Source organism: Pogoniulus pusillus, chromosome 8 (assembly GCF_015220805.1).
Source record: "Pogoniulus pusillus isolate bPogPus1 chromosome 8, bPogPus1.pri, whole genome shotgun sequence".
Classification (NCBI taxonomy): Eukaryota; Metazoa; Chordata; class Aves; order Piciformes; family Lybiidae; genus Pogoniulus; species Pogoniulus pusillus.
This window is the reverse complement of record NC_087271.1, coordinates 8,603,366-8,617,369: the sequence shown is the minus strand read 5'-3', so window position 1 is coordinate 8,617,369 and position 14,004 is coordinate 8,603,366. Positions and strand designations below refer to the sequence as shown.

Below are 14,004 nucleotides of genomic sequence, written 5' to 3'. Positions count from 1 at the left end.
CATAGCTATACAAAATAGCTATAGATATACAACAATAATTTTAGCTATAGATATATATTCACCAGACAAGTAAAAAAACCACATTTATGGTTAGGGAAAGAAAAAAACTAAAATGCTTGTCATGTCTCTTCCAATCTGGTTAATTCTATGATCTTAAATGTCCATTCCAAAAAGTCATGTACGAAGGAGCTACAGCAGCATTCTCCTCAATCCTGTTCTTTATCAGTCCAGAGTTCAAAGCAAAAAATAAAACCGGGGAAGCAGGATACAACTGGTAGTGTCTAAAAAGAATTCATGTGTGTCTACACTACAGAAAAAGCTTCAACTGGGTAGTCAGTGGCAAATACACCACACAGACATAAATTGTTCACACAAATAGCTTGCCAGTAAACAGTCACCTGCTTTCCTCAAAGAGCTTCCAGTTTCTCTATCCTTCTCCTCACGATGGCTATGTCTCTCCTCTCATGATCCCACATTCCATTTCAGTCTCCCACAAACCCCCCCTAAGTTGTTCACACAAACAGCTTGCCAGTAAACAGTCACCTGCTTTCCTCAAAGAGCTTCCATTTTCTCTGTCCTTTTCCCCATGACGGCTACATCTCTCCTCTTTTATTCTCTCATGATCCCACATTCCATTTCAGTCTCCCACAAAACCCCCTAAAGCTCACCTCCTAGCCACACAAGAAGCTGCAAATGTGCTGGTTAATTTTAAAGACACCACAGTACTGTCCTGAGCAGTCAGCAGGCCAGATTAAACACGTCACTTTTGTTCCCTTCATCAGTTTACTTCAGCTTCCAAAAACCTCCATTTCTTCTATCCAATTGCCAATTTTTATGCAATTGTAGAAATTTTGCACCTTTAAGAGTACTGCTTTACAGCTGAATGCGAGGCCAAGAGTCAAAAAAGCATGACTTAGCAGGAGGGCACAGGAAGGCAACAAGAGATAAAGAACAAACATCCTCTTTTTGCTTGTTCCCCTTTTTTTTTTTTCCTCCTTCAAATACTCAGCTAAAATGCACACCTAAATATGCTATAAATTCATGTATGCAAACAGTTTATTGATTGAGTTTATCCACCTCACACAAGCCACTGCCTGTAACAGAAATAGTTAATGAAAGATAGGTTATTTGAAAATAATTATTTGCTGCCACTGATTATCTTCTTGCCACTGGATGGCAGCAACAGAACCTCACCTTTTTCTGTTATCCTCCAATTTTATTTCCATTATTCATCTTCATTACCAATTTTAAACAGAATTCTGTACGTATCTTAAGCACATTAAAGACTTCAATGCTATAAAGTCTGCACTGACAACCGTATTAGTTGAGTTATCAAAACAGCTTAAAGCACAGTGAGCTTAACCAGTTCAAAACCCAAACAACTTAATTAAATTCAACTATAAGAGACCAAATGAACCTAGTTTACTTCACAGTAGATGCATTTATGAAGATCCTTACTTTGCCAGTGTGTCTCTCTGCAAAGCCTCATTTCTTTGCTCTACATATCTTTTACTCCACTGATAGCTGCTTCTCATGTCCAACAGATGTTTCTCATCTTTGAGTCTCCATCTACAACTAATGTCAATGCTGTTCTGAAACACACTACTTGGGTGTGTCTTTCATTAATTATGCAAATTAAGCTTCCAACTCAATCTTTGCTGATGTGGACAATACGACTTTTCCAAATTGAGTGAGTATAATCTATTAAATTTATTACCATTAATCACTTTGACAAGCCTAAATAAATTAATAAAAAAAGTATATGAACAATTTAAATGACTGACAGCATTAAATGCAAGCCACACTATAACTGATACCAGAAAGGTAAGGGCTAATTAATTATAAATAATGATCTTGATTTATCTCTGAGAAAAATCAATTGCGTATTCGGTTAACTCTCTGCAATTAAAGTCTTAATTTCTTTGAACTCAAGGAAGGTTTTCAGTACTGTTCTGTGGGTATCCTGGTGCACAGAACATTTCCTTCTGAAGCTTGCCGTTTGAAGGTAACTATGTTACATCCTTGTATTAACACAGATGGTGTTGACAATTATAATGGACAAAACCGGGAGCCAGGAGCCAGCTCTGTCTTGAAACAGATATCCTTAAAAATTCTGTAAAGGTTGCATTTTGCAGCAGTAATTTCCTACCAGTGATTTCATACTTATTTGAACAACAAAGAAGATGCTCTTCTCATCTGCAAGATGCACAATGTGTTTTCTTTTTCCTTAAATCTTTCCTTGCAATTGCACTAAATTTAATTTGCTGTGAATTGATAACTGTGGCACATACCTTTCGACGTCAAAAGGAAAGCAGAACTTTGGAACACTGCTCAGCACTTCCTGGAAATAACAAGAAATAAAGTTAGGAATTTTGAGCAAGTATTGAAAAGCTCACTTCTAAAAAAAAAAAAAAACCCAAACCTCTTAAAACATGGGTAACAAATAAGTTGAAGGAACATATGATTGCAAAAAATACAGCACACGTTCCTGGACTGAAATAATTGATTATTAAAAAGGAATTAAGTTTGTGCTTTGGCAGATTGCAAAGACAATGCCACAGAAGCCCCAGGAGGGAAAGGCCTGGCCTGAAGGGTATTAACACCCTTCACATCCCCGCTGGGATTCCCTTCAACAAGGCCATATGGATTTTACAAGAAGCACCACACCATATGGGTAAGCCACGTCTGCTGCTACTTGTACCACAGACCAGCCACAGGGACTTCTGACAGATCCTGGCTCAAAAATACAAATGTTGTTTCAATTAAAATGCAGGCAGAGAAAAGGGAATGAAGTTGGCAGCAGAATGAATTACAGAGAGGTATAACAACTCTATACATGTTCCATAGTCAAATGCTGAAAGTGATGGAAATCGTCTGCTGGTCCAGAGGAGAAATTTATATGATTAACCCTTTAGGTTTCACAAGCAAGATTTGTTATTAATAAAGGAAAGGGGAGGGGGGGGGGGGGAGAAATCCACCAGGTTTCTTTCATACCATAATACAAAAGGATAATGTCACTCTTTCTTGCAGCATTTTATTTAAGAAGCTGTTTAGTGGCAAATAAAATGTGTTAATTAAAATATAAAAATGCTCTCAAAATGGTCAACATTCTTCTTTAGAGGAAAAAAAAAAGAATCCTACTAGGTTAGTTAGGAGCAAATATTAAACAACGACTTCAAAAGACCCCCAAAAAACAGGTTTTCCTTGCTCCCTACTGAGAAAACAAACCCTTTGTGAAATACTTCAGCTTAGGGGACAGTCAACATCAATGTAGTTGGTCAAAGCAAGGGCATTCCCTTTTTGTAGCAGACAGACATATCCTGCTGTATGCACAATTTATCTCACAAGGTGTGTGTGTGTCTTGTCAGAAAGATGCCTATTGAGTGCAAATTTCTGGAGCTGCACACGGGTGTTTAAGAACACAGCCTAAGACGTTAGCACTTTCCAGCCCAAACTCGCTGTTTGCTGCATCTCCAGCAGTCAACTCCCATTAGGGGAAATCATGGATTTAAATGCCTACACACAACGATTGTTTACTTAAAACATCTCCCTGGCTCAGTGGATAGTGTAGAACCCAAGCAAGTTAATCAGAAAGGGATGAATAGTTAAGAGAAAGATGCCTCTAAGTACAACATGCCTATGATACTGTCGGCACTCTAAAGGTTTATCACAGAACCACACAATGCTAGGGCGTGGAAGGGATCTCAAAAGATCACCTACTCCAACCCCACTGGCAGAGCAGGATCACCTAGTGCAAATCAAGCAGGAACACATCCAGGTGGGTCTTGAATGTCTCCAGAGAGGGAGATATATATATTTATGATGTGTACCATAGAGTACAAACTGAAAAAAAAAAATCAACTTTTCTAAAATCATAGAATCATAGAATCAGTCAGGGTTGGAAGGGACCACAAGGATCATCTACTTGCAACCCCCCTGCCATGGCCCATCCAGCCTGGCCTTAAGCACCTCCTGAGACAGGGCCTCAACCACCTCCCTGGGCAACCCATTCCAGGCTCTCACCACTCTCATGGTAAAGAACTTCCTCCTCACATCCAGCCTGAACCTACCCACCTCCAGGTTTGCTCCATTCCCCCTAGTCCTGTCACTCCCTGATGTGCTGTAAAGTCCTTCCCCACCTTTTTTGCAGGCTACCTTCAGATACTGAAAGGCCACAATAAGGTCTAAGTTACACATGGAAGTTTAAGAAACCTTTGGAACGTTCACTTTATCAGCACAGATGAAGAAGGGTATGAAAGCCACACACTGTGTTTTGGCAAAAGATATTAACTTAATGATGAACAATGGCAGCAAATACAATATTCTCCAAAAGAAATTGCTCTAGCACCATCTCAACTGCTGTGAGTGGCCACTGCAAAGGGCTGGGGAGCAGAGCACAAACAGGGCAGGTAAATCTGTGAGCAAGAAACAAGGACACACAATGCTGCTTGTAGTAATAATAAACTCAAAGTAAAAAAGGCAAGAACAACAGGATAATTAACACTTTTAACTCAGAAATTTCCTAAACATTCCCAAATAGTCTCTCACTTCCATATCACAAAGCTTGCTTGTCCCTTTCCAAACAAATAGTATTTTATACTCCACTTAAATTCCCTTTCCAGATCTGCACCTACTCTCCCATTTCCAGGAAGTCATTTTCTCCTTGCTGCTGAGGATTTTAATTACTGCCTGGTGAGCTTAGCGCTGTCTCGGAATTGGGTATGGAAATGTATTCATTTATGTTCCCCATTGTATTCTCTCAGCATAAATTATCACACAAGAAAAAGAAAACAAAAACAAAAAAAAAAAAACCAAAGGTATTAGCTCAATATTTTGACTAAACAACCTGAAAATTATGGGTATGTTTTGCAGCATTTTCCAGAGCGAGCTGCAGGACAGCATCTCCCCAGCTCGGCTCCGTGCCCCCCCCAGCCAGCACACGCACACACAAGACTTCTGCAGAGCAGCCTCAGCTCGCTTCCCAACTGGCAGGAGCATCCCTCAGGGGACAAGTCTTTAAACCTCCGCACTCTTTAAAATTCAACCAGCCAGCAGGTCTATAGACTGGTGTATAAACAGTATAGACTGAAAAAAAAACCCTAAGAAGCCTCTCTCAGCTTATGTCAGTGACAAAGCAGCTCAGCAGTTGACTGCTTCTCCCCTGACAGCGTAAGCTGGGCTTACACAGATCAATAGATAGAAGTCCTACCTAGCTTCCAGAGCTCAGTTTTCTCCCTTAATTACAGGTGCTATTCAGATTTTTAAAATGGAAGAAAACAAGATGCCCCCAAGATGCTCCCAGACACATTTAAAATGCAAATGACTTTACATACACACACTCACCACCTCACTATTCGTGTACAGTTGCTCCTGATACTTTCAGTAATCTCTTTATTGAATAAAATTTGAGATTTGAGCTCCATTTCCTAATAGGTCATCATTTCCAAGTATCCATAACTCAGCCAGGATCTCCTCTTGAGTCCACACACTCTCAGAAAAAAAAAACATAACATATTTATTGTGTCTTATTTTCATAGCTTCACAAGCTTTTAGTACGTGTTTATTTCTGAAGAGGAAAGGTCATAAATATCTTTGTTAATGGTCATAAATATCTTCATTAATGGGCACTGTGTCAAAGCAAAGAAATTATATACAAGGGAGATATGGTAATGATGCTTTAAAAAAAGAAAAGCCAGTAAAAGATTGTTTCTTTGCTTTCAAGCACCAAATAAATGTTTACAGTTGCACACCTGATGGGGTCTAATTGCTAAGTTAAAGGGTATCTACCTCATTCCTTTTATCAGCTTCAAGATAAAGAAGAAAATAATAAAATTAATAAATAAAGGTACTAATAAATAAAATAATAAAATTAATATCATGTTGCTTCTCTTGCAAAAAGCTGAAACAAAAATGAAAATGGTATTTAAGAAACTATTTCCTTTATGCCTACAGCACAGGAGCAGAAACCTACACTCTCCCGGGCTTATGATCCAGCAGTTAATTAATTCTCTTTCATCAGTTGTACAGCTCCATCCTGGCCTCATCATGACCACAGGCTCTACATTGAGATGAGTATAGATATCTAAAAGGTTATAATTCTTTAGCATTCCTTATCTTTTTGGATACTTATGTACCAACACTTTTAAAGCAATGTAAAAGGTGGTCAAAGACGCTTCTGAACTCACACACATCAGCTTTCCAGAGAAAACCTCCTGAGAACTCACAATATTACCTTTAAGTGACATTACTGAAGGGACATTGTAGCCAGGTGGGGGGTGGCCTCTTCTCCCAAGCAAGCAGCAACAGAACAAGGGGACACAGTCTCAAGTTGTGCCAGGGTAGGTACAGGCTGGATGTTAGGAGGAAGTTCTTCACAGAGAGAGTGATTTCCCATTGGAATGGGCTGCCCAGGGAGGTGGTGGAGGCACCGTCCCTGGAGGTCTTCAAGAAAAGACTGGATGAGGCACTTAGTGCCATGGTCTAGTTGACTGGATAGGGCTGGGTGCTAAGTTGGACTGGATGATCTTGGAGGTCTCTTCCAACCTGGTTGATTCTATGAATTCTATGGAATGGGCTGCCCGGGGAGATGGTGGAGTCGCCGTCCCTGCAGCTGTTCAAGGCAGGATTGGATGTGGCACTTGGTGCCATGGTCTAGCCTTGAGCTCTGTGGTAACAGGTTGGACTTGATGATCTATGAGGTCGCTTCCAACCTTGGTGATACTGTGATACACACCACATTCCTGACTAACTAGAAAATACAGGATGTTTTTACTATTATTATAACCCCAGGTGATGAAAACATATGAAGCCTTCCTGGCTGTTGGGTATACATTGTAGAGCACAGTGATTTGGAAGGACACTTGTTTCTTTTTTCCCACTTGGAGAAGACACAATGAGATCTTGCTACAGCTCGATGAAGTTGCAGGAGCTGCTTCTATCAAAAACTCTCAGCAGGAGTGTTCATTTCATAAGGAACGTGTGTGTCTCTGGAGAAGCATCCAGAGACACATGAGGATACCCAGAGAAGTACCAAAAATCATTCACACAAACCAGCACCCAAATAACTATCTATCTATCCTCATCTCGTTGTTCTGTTTTGAGGTGGAAATCAGCCAACAAAATACAGATTGGAGGAGCTCATCTGCTTAGCTACCAAATACTTTCGCCTTCTTTTTCCTCCATTGTGCTTAATTCTTTAACTGTTCTTTTTCTCAGGAAGAATATTTTTCTAGTTTTTGTGTTTGTCTTATTTCTCTAATTTATTTTTGTGAAGTCCTTTTCCCCTGCCCCTTTTCACCAAAAGGGCAATTTCTTTTTCACAGTCTATCTGCTTTACTAGACAGTCTCCTGTTTTTAACCCTTGCTGACAAAAACTACTTGCCATTCTATCTTAGTAATTGTCCTTCAAAACTCTTTTCCTCCTGCTAGAATTTCCTCTCCCTACTAACCTCTTTTTTGATGTCCTGAACCACCTGACTGTAGGTCTCTTTGGGTGGCTCTTACCAATTTTCCCTACTCACATCTCCAACTCCAAGGTCCTCTCCACTATTACTCCAATTTGCTCTCTGCCCTTTCCTCAGGGGGGGACTCTGTTTCACCATTCCTTGTCATAATTATCAGTCACCCAGGACCAGCACAAACATACAAACAAGACATTTACTTAAGATCTGACTGTCCTGAGAGGTATTTCTGACTCAAACCAGTAACTTCAGCGGGAATATTTAAATGCTTAAAGTTAAGCACAGATTTAGGTTCATTTTTAAATCAAAGCCAGGCAGCTTAGCATCTTGCAGCGTTGAGCCCTTCATGATTATGGCTCAGTGAAGGTGAAATTCTAATGCTGCCACATAAAAGAGCCGATGAAAAGGCAAGCCCTGTCCTTGCCACTGACTTTTCCTTTTCTTCCTCTGAAGCCGTGCACATCCACAGCAGGGACTCATGTGAAGTCAGCAGCAGTAGTTATAGTTCAAAGACTTTGCTCTTACCTCTGCTTAAAATCTTATTAGAAAATTATAGCTGCAAAAAAGAAAGGCCCAAATGATCTGAATACTAAAAAAAATCTGAATCTTAGATTACATTCATAGAAACCCAAAGGTCTAAAGTACAGAAGTCATTATCAGGCCTCCATAACAGATTTTAACCTCTATGTGCCTCTCTTGAAAAGGGCATCGTTCAATGGTTATTTGGCAGCTCTGTAGAGAGGTAAAAAAAGAAAAATAACTAATTTCTCAGTTGCTTTCTGAACACTTAGAGCAAAGAATGCAGCATTTAAAAGCAAATGGTTTAGGGTAGAGATGCAAAGCTCTCTTAACAAATAAATAAATAAATAATGGGTATGTACCTTAAGGTTACAAAACTTTCACAGAATTTCTTAGATTGGAAAAGACCTTCAAGATCATTGAGTCCAACCATTAGTTTCACACTGACAAGTCCTTGACTAAACCAAATTCCTCAGCATGACATCTAATCACTATGGGTGGAAAGGTCCACCAGGATCATCCAGTCCAACCTTCATCCCAGCATCCTTCATCACTAGACCATAGCCTCAAGCACCACATCCACTCTCCTTTGAAACACCTCCAGGCATGGCGACTCCACCACCTCCCTGGGCAGCCTGTTCCAGTGCCTGACCACCCACTCAGGAAAGAACTTCCTCCCAACATCCAACCTAAACCTCCCCTGATGCAACTTGAGCCCATTTCCTCTTGTCCTATCATTAGTAATTCAGGAGAAGAGACCAGCTCCAGCCTCACTACAACCTCCTTTTAGGTAGTTGTAGAGGGCAATATGGTCCCCTCTCAGCCTCCTCTTCTCCAGACTAAACAGCCCCAGTTCCCTCAGCCATTCCTCATAGGTCATGTTTGCCAGACCTCTCCCCAGCCTTGTCATCCTTCTGTGCACCTGCTCCAGCACCTCAATGTCCCTCCTATACTGTGGTGACCAAAACTGGACACAGCACTCGAGGTGTGGTCCCATGAGTGCCAAGTACAGGGGCATGATCACCTCCCTACTCCTGCTGGTCACACCAATTCTGATATAGGCCAAGATGCTGTTGGCCTTCTTGGCCACCTGGGCACACTGCTGGCTCATGTTCAGCCAGCTGTCCACCAACACCCCCAGGTCCTTTTCCACCAGGCAGCTCTCCAGCCACTCCTCCCCCAGCCTGTAGGGCTGCTGGGGGTTTTTGTGGTCAAAGTGCATGCAACTTTATTGTTGCAAGAATGAACCATTAAATTACCTGGCTTTTTCTTATCACAATTTTTGAACCTCTTTTTTTTTTTCAATCAGAAATCTCTAGTTTTAACTAAAGTAGCTATCATTTCCATACTTTATTTGAAAAGTGCACCCAGGATTTTCTGGAGTTCAAGGTTATGCTGGAAATCATACAATCAACCAGGTTGGAAGAGACCTCCAAGATCATTCAGTCCAACCTAGCACCCAGCCCTAGCCAGTCAACTAGACCATGGCACTAAGTGCCTCAGCCAGGCTTTTCTTGAACATCTCCAGGGATGGCAACTCCACCACCTCCTTGGGCAGCCCATTCCAATGCCAATCACTCTCTCTGCCAACAACTTCCTCCTAACATCCAGCCTATACTTCCCCCAGCACAACTTGAGACTGTGTCCCCTTGTTCCGTTGCTGGTTGCCTGTGAGAAGAGACCAACCCCCACCTGGCTACAGCCTCCCTTCAGGTAGTTGTAGACAGCAATGAGGTTACCCCTGAGCCTCCTCTTCTCCAAGCTAAACAACCCCAGCTCCCTCAGCGAATATAGTGTGCAACAATGTGATCCTAACAAGCTCTCTGCAACACTAGGAACAGCTTTCTCTAACCCTTCTGAATGATTTGAAACAAAAAAGTTTTCCAGACTTATCAATGATTCTCACTTTGTACACTGCAAAGAAGCATAAGCAATAGTTAACTTTATGCATTTTCACTTTGGGATATCTCAAAGCTTCCTTCAAGTCAAGAAAACACAGAGAATTAAAGAGAATTAATGACTAGGTGAGTGGCATGACCAGGATGCAGTACACTTCAGCATGCTACAGGTTGCTCTTGCCCTGTACAGCAGACTAAGGCTAGCATCCCAGGCAGTATGCATAAGAGTTTACTGCTTTGAGAGCATCTTTCAAAGGCACCTTATGAGGAGACAAGAACAGAAACCCAAGTACTTCCAAAGGCATTGTTAACTTTACCATCCTGCAAGACTGAAAAAGAAGGCTTCCTGAACAACCATGCAGTAAGTTTAAAAATTGTTAGGTACTAAGTTATAAAATGTTTGAATCCCTATTTGTCTAACTGTTCCTGAATCTCATCAATTAACCAGTTAAAGCTAAAACATATTTCAGCCACAGCTGTGTCCAGCATTAGCGCACAGATCACTTCAAAATAACAAGCTTAGTTACAAAGAGCAGAACAGTTAGAACATGAGGCTCAGCACAGGTTGATTTACTTGCTTACAAAACCTTCAACTTGCCTGGAACTAATAATAAAAACCTTATATTTGACAATGTGCTGTACTTCTTCCCAAAGAAAGTTCCCATTAGGATAAATGTACATTGAAACATTATCTATTACTGGCAAGAGCAACAAAACCAAGATCAGTAATACTTTGCCACCCAGCCCTAGCAAGCTTCTATTATTTGGAGTTTCCTCTTACTTCCCTGATCCATGTCAGGGAGACCATTATTCCATAAGGAATACAAGGCAGCTGGGGAAAATAGGAAATAAGCTCTTCCATCTCCACTCTTGGGATTACCATGTGGGCAATATTTAACTTTTAAGGTAGTATTTACTACCTTAAGTTCATTACTACCCTAAGTTCATTAAATTTCCTACAAAACAAAACCAAACCGAAGACCAGAGTATGACACAGAACTTCCATCTCCACTCTTGGGATTACCATGTGGGTAATATTTAACTTCTAAGGTAGTATTTACTACCTTAAGTTCATTACTACCCTAAGTTCATTACATTTCCTACAAAACAAAACCAAACCAAAGACCATAGTATGACACAGAACTTCCATCCCCACTCTTGGGATTACCATGTGGGCAATATTTAACTTCTAAGGTAGTATTTACTACCTTAAATACATTACTACCCTAAGTTCATTAAATTTCCTACAAAACCAAACCAAAACAAAGACCAGAGTATGATACAGAACTTTCTATCATCATGCAACAGAGAAGTGACTTTTCTTAACATACACTTTTCCATCACAGCACCTCTAACAATATATGGAAATTCAACAGAGAAATTGTCTTAAACTAGGGGAACAGGAGACATCATTTTCAAAAGCCAGCTATGTCCATGTCACCCTGCATAGCTAAGAGGGCAGCAGTATTTGTCTCACTCAAGACATCCTAAGATTTACCCTTGCTTACAACACCAAATTAAGATGCATCTCTGGCAGCAACACTGAGAACTTCCTGCACATCCTGTTCAGATGCTGATTCTCCAGTAGTGAAAAAATAACCAGCATACATTAAAGCACATCAGAAAATTGGCTCTCATTTTTTTCTGCCTGTTAGTGTTTTCCCTCCACATTGGAATACTCTAATAGCTCAGGTCAGAAATGAGCACATTTACCACATTTCTAACTCTACCTACTCGGTATATTGCTTTAAAGTGGAGTTTGCAGTTTTAGAGATCTCTGTGAAGCAGTAACAAGGCATAGCACAAGTAGAACACAGCTGACACTCAGGTGAAAAGGCTTCTGATTACAAGATATTCTTCTCATATCATCATGGAAATACTTTTTTAAAGGAACATTAATGACAAAAGTACACTGCAAATAATAAATAGATGAATTTGAAATATGAAACAGAATGAAAAAGTCATAAAGTTTCAAGCATGATAAACTCTGTTCTTGATGATACGATGCAGACCGATTTCAACTCCAAGCACATTCTGTACCAAACATATTCCAAATAATTTTTTACCCCATAAATTCCAGCATTTCAATAGAGACTTCAAAACACACACAGCCCTAATCTTGAAAGAAACAAGCAAAACAAACAAAAAAAACCCCAACAAACAAAAATTCAGACAAATGAAACCAACCCAACCAACCAACAACAATAACAATTTCAATAGAGGTAGCCAAGACAGAAGACCAACAAGAATGAAAGGTCAGCAATAAAAAAAGGAGTGAGATTAGTTTTGAGGCAGAAGGGAGAAACTAGCTTCACAGATTACATAATGTTTTCTATGCACACATAGCACAACATTGTCTTTTCAATACAGGTGATCAGAAGTTGCCAGACTTTGGGATGTACAACCAGAAAACATTTTTGACAACTAGAGAAGTCCTTTCAAGTCTCCTTGTAGCGTCATTGTGGAAAAGTTTGAGCTTTTCCCATAAAATATGGGGTTTTTTGCAAGCCAACAGGTTAAAAAGAAGGAAAGCATAGCTAACATTTCCAACTTGTCTGAAATACCACTTTACACTTCCCATAGTTTTCTAAGCATTACTCCTTTGCCCAAAGAAATTTTAGAAGCAAGCAAGTATCATGAGCACCACAGTCAAATTTGGAACAGCAGACTGAGTGCAACACACAAAACTTCTGCTTTTCCTGAACTAAACCCCAGGCATAAATAAGAAACACTGCATTAGCTACTCACAAGATGAGTCCTGAAGCAGAAGGTATCTGTAAATAGCAGGATGTTGTTCCTTGTGTAAAAAGCTCCTGCTGAACAATTGGTCTGTCCAGTAAATCCCCAGCACTGATGCACCAGAAAGGTCAGCACCAGCCCTGCAGATTGGTTACATGGTAAGAACTGGCCCGCCCCGGCTAAGGAGTAAAACTGTCTCTTGCAACACCATGCAATGCTCTTCCAGAGTCAGTTTTCTGTCACCTCTTTCATAAGATTACAGCATAGGTCACAGCCAATCCTGACCTTGCTGGCAACTTATAAACTTTAAAACAGTTAATAAACGGAGTGTCACGTAAGTTAATGGACAGCTTGGACACAACATCAACAGAAACCAGCTGTAGCAGAGAGTGACTTATGCAGACAAAGGCAAGACAGTCCAAGAGCTAAACCCTTGACTGGGCTTGTCCAGCTCTAAACATGCATTCCTATCAGGAAGCACGATGGTTTGTGTGGCTGTGCCAGCAGAAGATGAAGTTGAGAAACCACATTACGTCGCAAAGGGTAACGAAACTAATTCTGTGTGGGACGAGTTTCATAGAATGCTATGGGTTGGAAAGGACCTTAAAGATCACTTAGTTCCACCCACCCTGGCATGGGAAGGGACACCTCCTATTAGGCTTTGATTTCATCATACTTGGATTCTGGCATTTGATCCCAGGCCACTTCCTAAATTAAGTAAGATGTAAAATAAACTTATGTTATTCACAGAATGAAAACAAATTATTTGAAGTGGTACTTCAAATACCTGTAGCAGTAACAGTGAACCAATGTGCCTCAAATGCTCTCCCAGTTCTGCAGAATACCATCATTGAGAAAAAAAAGCAGAGCAAGAGCCAAGAACCAAATGCAGAGTTCAGGAATGCTACAGCCACTAACAAACATACAAAGTGGCTAAGCTAGTTAGGATGTTGCTCAAAAAGCAGCAGTAAGCTTGATGAACTTGGAGGTCTCTTCCACCCTGGTTCATTCTATGATACACAAGAGCAACAGTGAAGTACAACAGAAGCAACATATTGAAGCCTTAAGTAGATGGAGGGTACTAAGCGAGTAGATGAGAAAGCATAAGGTAGCACAGAATAAGGAATTAGGTGACATGAGACTGGAATATTCTGAGGGCAGCTGAGGTCAATCAACAACAACATCACACATGACAATCTGGCAGTCTTTCTGGAAGACATTCCAAATGATTGTCATCACTGTTTCAGCCAGCAGTTAATTTTCTTCTCCTTTGGTTTGGCACATGGCTGAGGGCTGCAGGAGTAAGCCAAATCGCTAACAGTTACTTACGATAGCTGAAGGATGGTCAGATATTAATACTGGGATATTTGAGCAAACAGAGGGAAGAA

General features: G+C 40.5%; 1 protein-coding gene across 3 annotated transcripts in view; it reads right to left on the bottom strand.

The window, feature by feature from the left end:
* The window catches only part of DENND1B (DENN domain containing 1B), a 186,023-nt gene that overhangs the window by 116,967 nt on the left and 55,052 nt on the right, over nt 1-14,004 (bottom strand). For all 3 annotated transcript variants that reach the window (XM_064147138.1, XM_064147137.1, XM_064147140.1), the window contains exon 4: nt 2,292-2,341. In XM_064147138.1, coding sequence (XP_064003208.1) covers nt 2,292-2,341 — 50 coding nt within the window. The remainder of the gene's footprint in view (nt 1-2,291; nt 2,342-14,004) is intronic.